Raw genomic sequence first — 18,699 nt, 5'->3', positions numbered from 1 at the left:
GCAAATTATGACCAAAAAAAAAAAAAAATACCAACAGTGACTGCAGCTGCAATGAACTCGGTTTGTTGGATCACTATCAAACCCGAGTGGGAGGACAACTGGTGCAAAGATATCGCTCGCCTGAGCATTTGATCCAATCCTACACGGAGATGAATTGCATGTATTGATTCAGCTGGTAAGTGAGGAGCAAGGGAGCAGCCAGAGATGAATCCACAAACCAGAGCTCATCCACATTTATAACAAGACACCTTTTACATAAACCGTCCAGTAATTTTTATCTCAGTTAATTTGACAAATTATACAGAGTTGAGTTTCAGAATCAATCTTACTACACTTGCAAAGACAGGTTCAAAAGTATGGATCCTTGTCTAAGTCACACAGACTACTTACAGGCACAGTGAAATCAAAAGCCAAGTTCAGAAAATCACAGATCAAGGTAACACAATCAAATGTTTGGTTGGTTTGTTGGATAATCTGCAATCTTCCCAATGACAATGCCTACCCTTTGTTTTCTGGTACATGGTTTTCCTTGCACATTATCCATCGGAAGACTTCAATTTCCTAGGCCGTTTAGATTGTGGTGGTGATGGTGGCGCATCCATGAATCTTCCAGGAACCTTAAAAGACATCACAGATACGTACAGCATTTAGGAGTTGAGATATTCTGTTTATAAAGGGATTAGTATGATCAATAGCTGTAACCTTCTAAAACTAGATGATAGAAAGGGCTAGGAGCACAAGAATTTTTCCAATAAAAGTATATTCTTAGCCAATTCGTTCCACCCAATTATTAATTCGGTAAATGAACCGTGGACACCATTTCAGGCTAGATATGAAACACATCAAGCCGGTTTGCGAGCTTTTTGAACAGGCTCGAAAAATATTTGAACCGTGGACACCATTTCCACCTTTCAATACAAAGGTGAATACCTTATGAGTAATCTGATTGAGATTTTATTCTTACATTTGTTTATGTAGAAATTCAGCCAGGAGGAACACATTGACCATGTGAGCATTTGGAATCTTCCTTCGGTAGGTGTGTGTTGGTGGTGGACTTGTCTTTCAAAGTGTTTCACCTTCCATGTTTAATATTGTGTCTATTCCATTATTAATTGTTGGTTTATTTGTTGTACCTTAAAATTTAAAACTATCTTTTAATACATGATTAAACTTGAACAACATTCATTAAATGGAGGCATAGGCTCCATAAACTAATGAATTCAAGATAGATATAGTTGCTTTAAGACAAATACACAACTGTGTTAATATTAACATAAATAAAAGTGTGTTAACCGATAAGTGATATGCTCAAATAATACATATAAGCCAAAATGTAAAATATATAACTTTTGTTAATTCTCACCTGTTAAATAAGATTACATTCATGCACATTATTCCTATTTATCAGTAATTTGCATTTACTTGACATTTTTCTTAGCCTCTAGATTTACATGTGAAGTCTGGTGATAGAATATAAAGTTGCTTAGACACCTTGATGTGCTGGAAACCGACTTTGATTCTACGCATAATGCGCTTATTTTACCATATGTTTAGTGTTATGATATTAGTATACATTGCTCTGCACTTTATTGAAACGTCCTGTGTATACCTTTTGTTAATTCTTCACCTCTTAAATAAGATTGCGTTCATGCACATTATTCCTATTTATTAGTAATTTTCATTTACTTGACATTAGTGTTTCAATTAATCTTCCAATTTTTTTGTTTTATGTATCTGATTGGAGGCAAAAAAATGTGTATTATATCAAATTGAAAGTTTGGAATAGTTTATGCATGAACAATTTAATTAACCCAAAAGTAGCACAAGTTGAATAACTGACCTTCCTTTTGTGGTCACGTTTGCTAACTCTATCACCTGCAAAAACAGGAAGTACATATTTAGAGCACCATATTCTTTTATAATATGAAACCAAACCAACTGTTTCTTCCTTTCACCTACCTCCGAAACCAAGAGAATCAGGGACAATAGTTCGTTCAGCATCCCCACGATAAGCACGCTTTAACATTACCATTTAAAACAGTCAAGATGTAAACACAGACACTAGAGGTAACATCAAGGGAATCAAAAATGTTTTTGTGTGTTCAATATGTGATCGTAGAAGGCCAACAATTACCTTAGGAGTGCTTGATGCTTCAGCATATGTATTGTCTCGGTTTGCAGTAGCTTCAGCCTCTCTATTTTGCAGCTATTTTATACAACATAATAATAGTAATAATCAAAAACAAGAAGCTAGTTGTTTGAATGGCAGTCATTAATTACTAAAGATGATCACTTTATATCATATGAAGATGCAACATCAAGAGTAGTTTAAAGAAGAATGATGAAAAAGGGTTAATTACAACTGTATCATCATATCATCTTTTTATATATATATAATCATATTAAACCTAATTGCTCTTCAATATTAATAATCTTAAATTCCCTCTTGGGAAGAGTTGAGTTGCTCTAGATGTTGCATCAATCATATATCTCCCATAGGAAAACTTCAGCACAGACTGTTATAACAATTTAACTTTGACTGGAATTGGTAAAATAGCATAATGTACCTGTTTTTGTAGGTTGAGCAGTGTTAGTATCTCTTTTCTCAATTCAAGGTGTTCTGCACATACTGATTTAGTTGGAACCTTTGGTTTCAGATGAACCTACAAAGGAAGATTAATAAGAATACTAAAGTTTATTTCATGTCTGATCAGACATAAAAAAGAATACAAAAACAAAAGAAATCTTCAATTATTTGTTATTATTGGGACAGATCGAGGAAAACAAACAAACCCCTAGATCTTGGAGTGTCTGATCAACCCTTTTGATGGTCCTCAAGCCTGCAGTTGAATTTGCAGCTTGCACCATCTGGTCAAGCGCGTGTGTTCTCAAATATACACGAAGCTGAAAAAAAAGGGATTAGTTGAGATAACTTCAAAGCAATAGAAAATACTATGAAAGGAGGTTGCCCATCAAATAAACTGGGAACAATTTCCAATAAAAAAATTAACAATTTAAATAGGAATATCTAGCAAGAATTTAAAAATTATATTTAATGATATTGGTACTCTGATTTTCTAATCAATCGAAAAAGATAGATAATCTGTTGGTTTTGAACAGTTTAAGCTCCTACCATAATGAAGTAACTACATCAAATGCACTATACGGTTACGAGTGAACTGAGATCTATGCAAATAACGAAACACCAGACAGAAGACTGCAGTGTGTGCAATAGCTCCATGTGCTAATAAAGATAACAACAACAACCAAGTTTTTATCATACTAAGTGAAGTCGGCCACATGAATCCTCCTATACCATTGGATTTGATCCCTACTGTATCCTCATCTATATTTAAATGAATCTTTATTTTTTGCTAACAAATTCTTCCTCTGACCTTATCCTTACATTTCGAAGAGAAGGGGAAAAAAGCCAAGAATGAACTCTGTCATGATTATTGTTGTTTTGTTCCTTGTTGATATGATGCATATTGAATTGGCATGCATCTGTCAAAGAGCAAATGTAGAAGAAAAAGAATAAAGTCGAGAGAATATAAATGATGAATTAGGACAGACTAAAAGTATGAATTTTACTATTGTTAAGACTTAAGAGAAGAATATACCCTTTCTTAATGGCTCAAGCTTTTAGATCATAGTGCTCACCCAACCAGACTTAACATGCAGAAAATGTATGTTTGAATCATGCCCATTTAAATAAATATAGAATATAACCTCAATTAAACTAGTCCGAGTGTTGAACTTCAGTCAGTTTGTTGTAATCCCAACGCCCACAGATAGGAGTGTTAAGAAAATATCGAATGTGCCATTTGCTAAGAATTTTAACCTTATGAAAAAAATGTATGCCCAATCAAATTTAACACATGGTACAGATTTGAATTGAACAAGAATATTCGTACCAATTCCAAATCAGATTTATTTAGGTTTATAGAAAGTATAAAAAATTAGGCAACCTCATATCAGGTTAGACGATGAGACAATGATAATCATCGCATGAAAAAGACAAGGATCCAGAAGTGAAATTATGAGTTCAGTTTAAGATTAAAAGTAATGCTACCCCTGTACTACCTGTTATCAGGTAGAGACCAATCACTTTGAGCTATTAATTCACCTTTTCTTTGTTATCACATGATTAGCCTTCTATCTACTTCAAGCGTGGACTTTATCAGTACAACAAAAGAAAGAAATACAAACCTTGCTCATAGCTAGCAATCTTATGTTTAATGACGAGGAGAAAAAAATCTACTAACAATGTACCACATTGGTTGTGCAGCATAAAAATATTTGTGGCAAAGTAGACTTTGTTTCAATAAGGCAATCATGAATCAACTACTTAGCATCACTTACAGGAAATAAAGCAAACTGAAGACTTTTTGTAGTAACAACAAAAATTTGTTGTTTGACAAATCAAGAAGCATGCTTATTTTACAAATTATGGTACATAACATAAGAACTGTCAGAGATAATTAGAGAATCTCGCATGTAACTGGATATAACAAGTAACCTTCAAAACAATACCCATCCAAGCCAACCTGGAAAAATACACAAGAATTTATCATTACTGACTAGTTGTGAGAAATCACCGAGATATGAGAGTTGTCTTCTTTGACCACATATTTTGTTATCTATAGAATGCATGACTAGAAAAAGCACTAGACAAATTCTTTGTATGAGAATCAAACTTATCCAAGGAATCAGAGTCAACAAACAGAGTGGAAGAAAGGCTAAAATTAGTAAATGGCCAATTAAAAAAACAACAAAAAAATAGTAAATCTACCATGCGAAGTGAAGCTGGAGTTGAGGTACATTCTACTGTGGCTATTGGTGGTGTAGCAGCTGAAGATGACAGATGAATGTTAGGCGATGGCAATGCAGATTCATCATGAGCAGCAGCCTCTGCACCTTCATTACCTATTTGGTTGTCCGGCAATTCAACTTCTTCTGCACTCTGTATGAAACTCTAATCTAAGTGCATCTATTTTATTTAATATGCAGAAAGAAATGGTAACTCTACAACCAAACTATATATATATGTTCCTTTGAGGCAAAAGTTCTCTTTGTACAACCTTAAAACAGTATTAAGCTTCAGAAATTTGCAGTACTAAAATTGTTACATGATAGCTATGCTGCATTTTGACCGAATCCATTAAGAAATGACTGGGTTAATATAAACTCACATGGGTCATATTCACTTTACTAGCCATGCGTGACTCCATTATTTGTTTAGCTTCAGCAAGGATCTAAAATGGTAAGAAATAAATCAGAATTTGAAACACAGGAACATAAATGAGCAACGTGATGCAACAATAATACCTCTGCCTCTTTCTGCTCTTGCTGTCTTGTTTGAGAAAGCACTGCAGACAGTGCACGTTTCCGCTCAACTTCATGTGTCATATTGTAAGGTTCCTAAATGTGAGCACCAAAGCAGAAACAAATCACAAACCTATTAGAACATATCAGATCCTACTTTTTGGGAATGTCTACCACACGATCGATGCGACATTAAACTTTTATGCCCCATACGTGAGTTTAAATATCCACATGTTGATACATAAAGTGACTACCTCAAAGAATGTCCATGAAATGGAGAACCATGTTTGCATGCAAGATGATAAGAACAAAAGTCCTACCTAATGGAGAACAGGAAAAAAAGAGGAGAAAAGTGATTGATCCCTTCAAGGGCATAGACCTCCATCAATTCATAGGCTATTTTATTCCTAAATTTGTTTATATCTATATATCTACAACAACAACAACAACCAAACATTATCCCACTAGGTGGGGTCAGCTCTATGGATCTTTTTACGCCATTGAGCTATATCTCCTACTATATTATCAGCTATACTTAAATAAATTTTATCTTATTTTATTATTACTATGTCTTTTGTGGTCTTCCTCTTCCTCGTTTGATATGCGTGTTTGTCGTAATTTCATATCGCCTAACTAGAACATTTATTGGTCATCTAAGTACATGCTCGTACTATCTAAGTACATGCTCGAACCATCTTAAACGTGTCTGTTTTCTCTTAATAGATGCAACTTTCTCTCTAGTGCTCTCATTTCTTATTCTGTCAATTCTCGTATGTCCACACATCCATCTTAGCATCCTCATCTCTGCAACTCTCATCTTATGTTCATATGCTTGAGTCATAGCGCAACATTCAACTCTATATAACATAGCAAGTTTAACTGCGATTTTGTAGAATTTTCTTTTAAGTTTTAGAGGTACTTTACGGTCATAAAACAACCTTTAGTTTATATCTATATATCTACAATAAAATAATTAATTCTAGAAAAAATATAAGGAGTAACTTGATAGGTAACTTGAATTAGTCCCTACAACTATTTCCAAAAAAAAGGAGATAATTCTAGTTTAAAGGAATGATTTGAATTAAAACCTTGTCCTCAAGGTTGGACTAGAATAAGCTTTGCAAATCTCCTTTTTCCTTATTTTCTTCATGATGACTTGCATTGCCACTCTAAAATTCTCTTTGATTATTGCAAAAGAGTGACCTGTCTTGATTCTCCAAGAAAGACAAGCATGCCAAGGCTTCTGTTCCCATGTTATTTTGTACTAAGTATTCACCAAGCTGTCACAGACATGACAAAGTTCCTTTGATATCGTAAGTCACTCTTCAATGAGAAGAGGCTAGTAGGATTGCAAATGAGTCCAAGTAGGCAAGTTGTGTTATTCAAGCTTTTTTTGATAAGGTAACCAAATCAAGCCAACCCATGCCAAGCTAAGCATAAAATGAACCAGCCATGTCGAACTAAGCTTAAAATAGACCAAGTTGTTGAAACCGTTGTTCATGCTTGACATTTTTTTTTATAAACTTGAGTTTTGCTTAAGCTTGGTTCATTTAGATGTTATTGACCTCTTAATTTGGAGGTTGATTTTATAACTTTTACATTTTTAACCTTCTTTGGTTGATTAGTGAACTTAATATTTGAATTTTTGTTTATTTACAAGTTTGATAAGTGTTTTATTAATGAATATGATTAACGAGATGAACACATATGAAGCTTGTTCATTAATTACCAATCTCTGACCAAGCTTGTTAACTCTGCCCATGACGAACGTGTCATGGCCGATCTCAAACCTGGATAAAAGAGGAGGGTTGCGTTAGGTTGTCAGTCAGCATTAAACTATGACAAATGTTCAATGAATAGATCCATTAAACTATTGTGCTAATGCTAGATTGTTCCCCGGAAAGAATGCGTTGCAAAGTCCGACTATAACGTCTTGACAAAGACCGTTACATCTCTAAAACTTGGATGTAGTACTAAATATGTAAGAATTTACATTGCAAGTACGATTGTAACATAACGACAAGGATTGCTACATCTCCATGAGAACTTAGGTGTAGTAGTAAATAGCAAAGAGTTCTCACACCATAGATTGGATAACAATAAATATTGTGATCGTAAAGTATCTAAAACTTAAAGAAAAGTTATACAAAACCACAATTAAACCTGTTATGTTATATGGAGCTGAGTGTCGGGCTATGACTCAAGCACATAAGCAGAAGATAAGAATTGCTGAGATAAGGATGTTAAGGTGGATGTATGAGCATACGAAAATTGACAGAATAAAAACTGAGAGCATTAGAAAGAAAGTCGGAGTTGTATCTATTGAAGAAAAACTCCGAGAGACGTTTAAGATGGCACGAGCATGTACTTAGACGACCAATAAATGCTTCAGTTAGGCGATGTGAAACTATATCAAACACGCACATCAAAGAAGACCATGAAAACTTGGTTAGCAATAATAAAATAAGATAAAATTTATTTAAGTATAGATGATGATATAATGGGAGATAGAGCCCAATGGCGTAAAAGGATCCATATAGTCAACTCCACCAAGTGGATAAGGTTGGGTTGTTGTTACAAAACTTGTTCAAGCTTGTGTATATTAAATGAACATGAACAATCTCTTACCAACCTAAACACCTATCGATAAACGTTTAATTCATTTATAGACCTAGAAGCTATCATGTTGAATCTTCCTTTGATAACAGAATGCCTTTGGTGAGTAATTATCATGTGAAGGCCTTGAGCCTCTATTAGAATCAAGTGATTTTAATAAAGCATCTTGCGTCAAATCTTAAATAGCAAAGATGAGCGCATTAAGACTACTTTAGGATTAAGTGATGATAAGATAGCCCCGTAAGTTGTCTTCATCTAGTAGAACCGAATATGGTATAACTTCCTTTAAGATAAATTGCATCAAGTCTCCATTCGACATAGGTGAGCATATTCAAATTTTCCTTGATAGCCTCTGTAATATCCTAATTTACTTAATTATTATTACTATTATATAAAAAAATTACTTAAGTATGTAATTAATTGTTGATTTTGAGGTTGTATTGAAAATTTTAAGAAAATAGACAACTCGGTGTACGAAGCTACTGCCAATGTAGGGCCTAAGAGTCGAATCACATTTGGGTCTATTGTACGAAACCTTACTCTACATTGCAAGAAATTGTATTAAATTTTTAATTAATGAAAACATTTAGTTTTCATTTAACTTAAATTTTGGCTTAATCTATAGAGCCCGAGCTCAATTTGATGAGATATATGGTTGAACCAACAAAAGATCTAACCTGACTAGAAACTTAAAATCCTAGCAAAGATCTCATTCTCAACTATATTTAGACTAGAATGCATTTTCATTCCATTAAACATTTTAATGATTGACATTTACTTAGAAAATATTTTTTCATTGTATGTATAATTTGAGAAAGTTTTCAATTATATAGCATTCTTTAAAAAACAAAATATGGAACCGTCATTCTAAATATATATTATTTAAATAAATAATTAAATAAATAAATAATTTATATAACTATTATATATAAAATAATATTTTTGTATTAATTTATATAATTATGATTATTTAATCTAAGGTCTGGAGAACTATAGAGTTAACCAAAGCAGAATATTACAAGAATCAATACTTCCATCATATTCACGCCACATCTTTTAGTATTATTAAAGTTACATATTATGATGTATCAATTTTATTTTAAAAAACTATATTTAATTATTTTTTCTAACAATATTAAGTTGTTCAATAATGGAGAACTTATGTAAAATCAATGTATAACTTATTTTTAAATTCTACACAATAAACATATTTATCTACTAATTACTATATATAAATAAAAAAATACCGATACAAAATTGTATCGGCACGGCACGATACGATACCGAAACTGTACCATTTCGGTATGGGACAAAAATCTCGGCATGGGTCGAGATTTTAAACCTTGCCTAGGATGGTAGGATCCCCATCCTAACAAGCTTGGTTCAGTGTTAAATTTGCATAAATGGAATCATTATAACTTCACTGCATGTAAAATGCAAATCTTATGCATGAACACATAGGAAGCATATGTAAAACTAGCAATCAAGAGGTAGTCATTATACCTTAACAATTGGATGTCCAGAAACATCAGTAGAAGAAGGTGCCCTAGCAAGCAACAGTGCTCGAGTCACTGCAATTCGCATGTGCTAACAATCAAAATATATACATATGAATATATATTTGTGTGGAAAAAGATATTGCAGCCATCATAACTATACAAGTACCTAAACATTCAAAAAAAAACATGGAAGATTAGAAGAAGTCTCAGATGGTAAAAGTTTTGGCTACACTAAACAATTTAAAGTATCTCCAAAGTGCATAAGGATTTGATCTCTGTCCATCCTTTCTCAAATGATATTTGAAAGAGAGACAGCAAGATAAAGAAGAGCCTCTAGAAGGAGATAGCCTCACTAGAAAAGTAAATTATTATCAGATGATTTACAATCGACTATTTCATAATTACCCATATGTCCATTTAATGTCCTTCAACATAGCTGTTTGTTTTTTTGTTGAGATTTACAAACCTTGTGTGTGTGTGTGTGTACATATATAGAAGAACAGTACTCATTTCTTTGAATTGCTCTGACACCAACCATATAGTGCCTGCATCAAGTGACAATTGTCTCAGTTTGTATCAGACGAAACTGATCACACATTGGGTGAGAAGGGGGGCTAAAGGTAGAGGCAGTTGGAAAGCTTGAGATGAGGGTTTGTGACAAAGGGACAAAGGAAAAGACATATTAGAGGTTTTGTGTGAGCTTGTTTTCAAGTGACAAAGTTCAATCAAGATATGCAGACTGACAATATAGGCATTTAGCAACCGTTCTCATGAACCAATTTTGCATCGGATGACAGGTTGCTCTCCTTCCATTCAAGCAGGGAAGAGTAAGGGTGAGGAGCTTGAGAAATTCAACAAGTATTAATTAGTAGGGATGCTATATATCTTCATATACAATAACTCAATTCAGCTGGCATGTACTTATAGAATAACCTACTTTAGGTTTAGCTCCTGTGTAATTCAAATTAAATACATACCTACACATCATAAAAATTCCAATTATATTAAATCTCAATCAGACCTAAAACTTGGGTGGCCAGACCCGACCCACGGTGTATTGGCATGATAATGCCTAGATAAATTTTAGGCTAAAACTAAAATCAGCAGATATACAGGAATTTCAAACCTTGGCCAACCTCAAATGGATTTCCTCCTTGGTTGAGCTCTATCTCTGTCAAGACCTTTTTATTGGTCTTGTAATCCCCTCCCATTGTGATCCTTAGGCATCAATCCAATTATCATAATTAGTGTCATTGTTTTGACACTAAATTTCGACCTTAGCAAACCAGCAGAATGGTATATGTCACCTATTTTGGCAGTACATATCATGATATTAATCCCTCTGACAAGCATTACAATGTATTGGCAACTAGTAATTTTGGACTAAACTCATTTACTCCTAGCACTCCCTCGAGTTGGGAGTATACATATCTATTGTCATATTTCACTAGCCATTAAAAGTATAAATCAATCTCTACTAAGTAAAAAAGGGCAGCCCAATATACGAAGCTCCCGCAAATGCAAAGTCCCGGGAAGAGTCTACTGTAAGCAACCTTATCCTACTTTACAAGAGGTTGTTTACGAGATGCAAACCCGTGACATCTAGGTCACACAGCAGCAACTTTCCCGTTGCACCAAGCCTTCCCTTCATCAATCTCCACCAAGTGGTTAGGTAAAAAAATATAATTTGTTATTCAAAAGAAATTATGCATGCAATGCTTGAACAAGATAACATCTCAACTAAAGTGTGTAGTCAACTTAAATGAGTTCACTAGATTGCTTAAATTGTATATGAACGTTTGATTGCCATAATTCACATAAATTAACTAGACGAACTACAAAACCTTTGTTTTACCGTTTGATCCATTTGAATTGAGTTAGTCAGCAAGGAAAGAATTTACCCAACATCAAAACATTCTTGAGACAATAATCGAGAAATGTTATCACGACAAGCTAACATCATGCATGGATTCTCAATGTCGGCAAGGTTGGGTGAGCATCTTGTGACATTGACAAGGATCATCAAGGGTTCCACAGTTTAAAGGCATCAATGAGCTCGTGTGCATGAATTTACCCAACATCAAAACATTCTTGAGACAATAATCGAGAAATGTTATCACGACGAGCTAACATCATGCATGGGTTCTCAATGTCGGCAAGGTTGTGTGAGCATCTTGTGACATGACAAGGATGATCAAGGGTTCCACAGTTTAAAGGCATCAATGAGCTCGCATGCATGTTTCAACTTCTGTAAAGCTTCTTCACGTTCCAACCTCCACGGTGTATGGAAGTATGCTTCCTTCTCCTTTCCTTGTTCCCCTCTTCTTCTGCCTTCTCTCTTTCTTTTCCTTGATGTCTCCAAACTCAGAGTTCTATAGTACGAAACCAAATTATCCAGTTCTAGTTGGGGATCCAAATTCTAACTTGAAACAAGATTTCTAACTATGCTTCCATCAATGTTACTAAGTTGCCTCGACATAAGTACAATATGATCTGAAATTTACTTTTGTCAGTAGCAATATAATGCAAGTTCAGAAATACTGCAAGAAAGCTGAGTTGTAAAATTGGAAATGGACATGGATCTGAAGTAGTGGTTTAAATAATTTATCATACTATTCAATAAGTTGATAAAGATATATTATATATTAGATGAAACTAGAGAGGTTCTAGAGTTTGTGATTGTTATGTGTCTTAGTTTAAGAAGAAAAAGTTGTTATACTTGTACAAATAGACAATGGGTTAAGGAATTAGAAGGCTAAGAAAAGATACATAAAAAAGTGTGCAGGATTACTAGGTGAGATGAAAAGGAAATCATATTAGCAAGCCAGCAGGTGTCAACTGATAGACTATGTAGGCGTCAGACAACCTGGACTCTACAGTTACAAAACTAAATAGAAGAGCTCTTTTAAAATATTCTATGCTACAGTATGCTTGTATTGTTCTTACACTTACCCCCACTATCTATGTTCTTGGCATCCAACATGATTAACTTGGGAATTAACTTTGTTGTCTAATAAATGACGTCTCATCTTCAAATTCTTTTATAGAATAACAAGAGGCAAGACTCTAAAATATGAAAATCATAATTATAATTTTGAGTGAACAATCAAAATAAGCATGATAGTCTTTAAGTCAGTAAGCTGTCATAAGGACTCATCACAAAGAAAAGGTGCACAATATCAACATAACTATTCAAAAAGAATTTATTTGTGAAAAGAACTACCAGAATAGTAGCGATTCTTAAGTTCTTCAACACTCCGAGTCTGAGGGAATGGAAACCTATCTGCTATAATGATGAAACGAAGATCAAACCGTTTGCAAAGATCAAATAGCTGATCTGTTTCTTCCTTGCTCCACGTCTAAGTAGAAAGAAAATTAGATACAAGGAATGAAGTGCAATAATCATAACACAATTGAAAGGAAAAAAATTAACTTATATCTTCCAATACTAATGCAACAAACAAAGAGCAGAAAATTGTAAGAGAAATCACCCAACAGAAAGATATGTAGACCAATAGATAGTGTACGCTCATGCAATTCCCAGGCAAAGCAAATCTCTAATGTTTAAAGTGAAGTCTATGTAACATACAAGGAGCTTTACCAGTGGAGAATTGGAATCGGAAGGGAAAAAAATGAAGAAAAAGAAATAGATAAGGCAACTATATATTTCAGTTCAAATTTTATATTCCATTTGAAATAATTCAGTTTTAACATATCTTGTATGGACACAAAATAATAATAATAATAATAATAATAATCTGAATTCATCTTAGCCCGTGTTATCCATGGAGGTGTCGAGTGTTGGCATGACACGATAGTCATTGACATGATTACCACAATGACACATGAGAATATGAGATATTGTTTGTGTCAAATAGAGACTAGTATTAAAATTCAATAATTTATCGGCACAATATGTTTCAACCATGCCACCCAACACCATACAAGATTCGAGCCATGGTTATTATAGTTAATCACATGTTGATTGTCTTAGTTATAGGGTATTATGTTGAGTTTTCAAAGGAATCCACTATTACAAAGTAGTCTTCACCAACGTTTGAAATGTCGTTTCGTGCCGCCCGGCACGAACGGTTTTTTTCCGTTCCGTCGGGCGGCCGAAACCGGCACGGGAGGCGTCCCCGTCTCGACAGCGCCGGAGGAGACGCAGGACGCCTCCGGCGGCGTCCCGCGACGCCTTCGGCACCGAAGGCGTCGTGCGCGACGCCTTCTGCAGCGCCGAAGGCGTCGCGCACGATGGCTTTTGCGGCGCCGGAAGCGTCCGGTAGGGTCGCTGGACGCCCCTCGCAGGATCGCGCCGCGATCATCACGGCGCGATCTCGCGTACTACTGCAAGTTTTTTTTTTCTTTTTCTGTTTTTAATAATTATTTTATTTAATTAATTTAAAGAATTCCCAAGGAGGATGTGCGGAGGATGTGTGATATTTCTAGGAGCCTTTTATAAATCCTAATTAAATTATCCTAATAAAATATATAAAAAATATATTTAAAATTAAAATAAATTAAATAAATTTTATTAATTAATATTCTGAAAAAATAATATTTTAAATTTCATTTAAAAATTTTAAAAAATATATAATAATTCTTATTTATATTCTAATATATTTTTTATTATTTTAAATTTCATTTAAATTTTCAAAAAAATTCTAAAAAATTTTAAAAAATTCTAATAAATTATATTTATATTCTGATATTTTTTAAAAAAAATGTTTACTTGATATTTTTTACTATTTAAAATATATATTATTTAATTAATAATTAATTAAATGAATAAATAGTTAATTTATATAATTATTATAATATAAAGTAATATCTTGTATTAATTTATATACTTATTATTATTATTATTATTATAAATATTTCCATTTTAATTTGAATTATTAATATATCAATTCTATTTAAATAATTTTTTTAATTATTTTTTCTAATAATATTAAATTATTCAATAATTGAGAACTTATAGTAAATCAATATACAACTTATTTTTATATATACAATAAACATATTTATCTTATAATTACTATAGATAAATAAAAAATACCAAAACTGTATCGGCACGACACGATACGATACCGAAACTATATCGTTCCGGTCTGAGACCGAAACTCCGGCACGGGTCGAAATTTTAAACCTGGGTCTTCACTAAAGTAGGTATCAATCATAATATAATTATTGATCTCTTCACCAAGACCAACCATAATGAGACCAGCTGCATAAGGCTTCTGAACATTATTAATCATAACTGTCTCAATATCGGCAACCATGAATGGTTGCAGCTCAGTGCTATATGGTTTGAGTGCTTTGACATTGGTTGGATGGCTACGCTTACAATTACAAGTCTCTCAAACAACAGTGATTAATGGTTATGTATGCATATATATTGTGCTCTCTTAACAATAACAATATGATATTAAGTCACTACAGAATTACCGCCACGCTTCTACAATCATTTTACGGAGAGGCTGCAACTTTGATATGGCAGCATGGCATCTTTTACCTCCATCACCACCAAACACTTACATTTCTTCCTCTTCACCTGCTAGTAAAACCCTAAATTTCTCTCTCTTAGGAAACACCACCCTCTGTTTCTTTTCTCCCACACTTTACCTCTCATCACCATAACCACCACACTTATTATAAAGACATTAAGTTCTATGGTTGCTAAGATGTTGCCACAAGAACCAGAATCTCCATAAGGTAAAATTGCCACAACGATATAATGCATAGTAAGGCTACTGATTATTCTGTGACACTTTCAAGAGTATGCAATCCTCCTCCTCCACCACCTAGTTCTCCTCCACGTCGGATATCTTCTGCTATCGTCAGCTAGTTCTCCTCTACCTGTAGTTCATGCCAAATATAACCACTAGAACTAGCACCCATGCCAGCGGCACGTCGCTAACCTTGCCAAGGTTCCTTCATTTATGCACTTAACTTTACGTGGCGCCGCCTTTAGAAAACCAATTGGCACTACTCATCTTGGAACTAACATCTTATGATAGAAACTAAAATTGAAAATCCTAGGAAAATATAAGAACCTAGCTGTAATCCCAACTCTCAAGTGGCATATCATAACATACAAATATTATAATTGTGATAACAAGGAGATCATAGCATCAAAATGCCTGCACAGTCGTAGGAAGTGACAAGAGTTGAGAATTTCAGCAAACCCTTAAAAACATTTAAGGGAGAGGAGTAGATTAGAACTTCACATGTTACAATGCATATTATCCAAATTGACATCGGACAACAAAAGGAAATGCACCAGTATTTTTATTATCTATCCATTTGCAAAGTGTGTGAGAAAGAAATCAAAATCATCATAAATAATGGAGTTACAAAACTATTATTTCCACTGAAGTGCTAGGACAAAATACAAGACTAAAACCTAACTTAATCACTTAAAGTTGCATGGATACATCAAATATCTCTATCAGTCGCGCAAAGATATTTAGTTACTATTGATATGGAGTTTTGTGTCGACAAAATATGAAATGACGTCCTGCTCATATTCATTCTTAGCATAGCATCATTCTATAACCTCTTAGTAACTCAATATGGAAAAGAAAGCATATATGCACTTTAAAACAAAGAGAAGAGTATCAAACTTAATTAACCAAACCCAACCCAACCAAAACAAAGTCAAGTCCTTAGTTATCAAATCTTCACCTCCTTACACAATCACAATTCAAGAAAAAAGGACAAGTTCAAGAAGATGTTAGCCTTAGTAGCGAAAGAAATAAAGGTTGGCGTTAATATCTCATTTGAGAGTCATCCCCTAAGATTACAACACTCTTTAAGGTAATTTCGAAGCATAATCCTAGAAGAGTCATTTAACTCTTATTTAAATAATTATGCATGTGATACACCTTGTTCCGAGTTCACAATCATCAAATCTCTCACATTACCATATGAAAACTCTCAAATACATGGTGAAAATTTTAAAGCATAGTCCCATAAAACAAAAGTACTACACAAACAAATTATTTACTTCTCTATACTATACTATCAAATATGAATGTTGTTCTGGGTTCACAATTATCAAATTTCTCACATACTATATGAAACCCAGAAAACAAGGCGAACTAAATAGACACTAAGAGAACCCTAAGCATTGCTATGAACACCATAAGTTATTAAATTGGCAAACGTTATTAACTCAAAAAGAGGATCACTCTTACAAACTATGTTGATAGTCTTGTCATCAACAAAACTTACACTCAAATATATGTTTTGTGTATCTAGACTTATAGGCATGTTAGACCTAATAGTAGGATCATGATGATTCTCAAAAACTAGCCTAAGCAATGGCACCATAGTAAATACATGATGCTGTATGAATAGTTAGTCATGCACCTTAGACTCATAAATGGCCAAGCATATTCACATGGGTGATCAAATGCTTGATTGTTTACTATGTCAACAACATGATAAATAGTCTGCACACGATGCTCTCGCTTACATACACATTTTGTCCTTATCATTCTACAAAAAGCATTTCCAAAATTATGACAAAATTAGAGTAATTAAGATTGACTTGAACCAAACATCATTTACGAAGCTCAAAGCTTACATGGCCTCGCTACACCATCTAAGAAGCTCAAAACTTCCATGGCTATGCAACCTTCTATAGGTCTTTCATAAATAATTTTAATGCCTATTGTAGCCAACATAGTGAATTATAGTAAGAAAGGGAAGCTTTGTTAGACCAAGTCTTTCTTAATAGCCTTTTAGGAGATTAAAGAAGGGAAGACTAATGTGTCTATCCTTAGACACTAATCTTTCCAAACAATTTGAGGTTGCTTATGATGTATCCATTATAGAAATACAAAAGGCATTATGCAAAGAAGGGTACCGATTGTTTTATTTAATCAAGACTTCAATGAAGACTCAACACAGCTAATGCACCTATTATCAAGGGTTTTTACACTCTCACCCCAAAAACATAGGCTATAAAACCAATCCATATTATACTCGAGCCACAGGGCACTAAATTTCATCCTATTATGAAAGAAACGAAGTGCCAAGAACAAAGGATGGGTAGAATTCTTTCGAGAATAAACTTTTACATTAAAAAAAATAAATCCAATAATGTTTTACTCAGTGGTTGCTGTGGTCAATCTATATAAAATGAGCTCTAAGACTAATAGAATGCAAGTGACCCATAAATGAGTAATTTTACTTATGCTAACTCTAGTATGATCTTTTAGAAAATATAAGAAAATAGCCATAATTATTTAATATGTAATTAGAGATGGTTACGTACCCACCTATGTAATTCTCATACATCACTTAGAGACTTTATAGTTTGGATACATGCAAGAGGCTCTTAACAATTTAGAAGGGACATGATTATAGCAAATAGTAATTGATGGTCCTTTTGGTCATTTATGTTGCAAAATATTTCCAATCTCACACATGCCAAATTCAACCATTAGCCTCACATGTTGCTAATTATTTCCTGGAAGATCTAAAGAGGCCTTAACAAAGATTTTATTTTAGAACTGCTTGGAGCCAATTGAAATCACGACTTCATTATGGTGGTCGTAGATAGATTTTCCAAGATGGCACGTTTGGTTCTGCGTAGTAAAACTAATCATGCATCTTATATACCTAATAGTTCTTTAAAAAAAGTGTCTTGTTGCATTATATTTATAATGTTACACACATGTCAAATTTGTTAATTACTTCTTGGAAAAACCTAAGAAAAATTATTGGCACCCAACTTAGATTTTCGTTTGTTTTTCTTCTACAAACTAGTGAATAAAATCTGGTTGTCAACTATAGTGTAGAAAACCCGCTTAAAGGTTGGTGGGTGAAAACTAGAAATTTAGGATTCCATTTTTTTAATTGTTGAATTTACTTATAGCAATTATAAAAAGTTCAGTTGCTAGATGTCGTTTATGAAGTTAAAGCTTGTGAAACTATTGATTTAATCTTCCCACCCATTTGAGTCTGCAAAAAGTTTTAGTAAGCTTATTTGAAAAGGCCTCTTTGTTTGATTTCTTACCTATCTTTTACCACCAATTTGAGTCAGCAAAAAGTTTACTGCATTTGAGAGCCTATTGATTTGATTTATTACTTATCTCTTCCCACGCATTTGACTGCAAAAATTTACTAAGAGCATCAAGTCATAGTCATTGCTTGTTGATTTCCCAAATGTCACGCCCTTTTAGTAATTGTGCCTGCACTCCCCTCCACAGCACAGTCAATACTATAAATCAACACCATTGTTGACATG

At 33.7% G+C, this 18,699-nt stretch overlaps 1 protein-coding gene across 1 annotated transcript in view; it reads right to left on the bottom strand.

Annotated features, from left to right (window-relative positions):
* Nucleotides 1-249: 249 nt before the first annotated feature.
* Nucleotides 250-18,699, bottom strand: part of LOC122019965 (SWR1-complex protein 4-like) — a 37,188-nt gene continuing 18,738 nt past the window's right edge. Inside the window, exons 7-17 of the mRNA XM_042577633.1 lie at nucleotides 12,664-12,799; nucleotides 9,445-9,512; nucleotides 5,329-5,421; nucleotides 5,193-5,255; nucleotides 4,793-4,963; nucleotides 2,794-2,904; nucleotides 2,568-2,663; nucleotides 2,135-2,206; nucleotides 1,960-2,017; nucleotides 1,841-1,875; nucleotides 250-617 (exon numbers count right to left, since the gene is read on the bottom strand). Coding sequence (XP_042433567.1) covers nucleotides 537-617; nucleotides 1,841-1,875; nucleotides 1,960-2,017; nucleotides 2,135-2,206; nucleotides 2,568-2,663; nucleotides 2,794-2,904; nucleotides 4,793-4,963; nucleotides 5,193-5,255; nucleotides 5,329-5,421; nucleotides 9,445-9,512; nucleotides 12,664-12,799 — 984 coding nt within the window. The 3' untranslated portion in view covers nucleotides 250-536. The remainder of the gene's footprint in view (nucleotides 618-1,840; nucleotides 1,876-1,959; nucleotides 2,018-2,134; nucleotides 2,207-2,567; nucleotides 2,664-2,793; nucleotides 2,905-4,792; nucleotides 4,964-5,192; nucleotides 5,256-5,328; nucleotides 5,422-9,444; nucleotides 9,513-12,663; nucleotides 12,800-18,699) is intronic.

Source organism: Zingiber officinale, chromosome 9A (genome assembly GCF_018446385.1).
Source record: "Zingiber officinale cultivar Zhangliang chromosome 9A, Zo_v1.1, whole genome shotgun sequence".
Lineage (NCBI taxonomy): Eukaryota > Viridiplantae > Streptophyta > Magnoliopsida > Zingiberales > Zingiberaceae > Zingiber > Zingiber officinale.
This window is presented reverse-complemented; position numbering and strand designations above follow the sequence as displayed.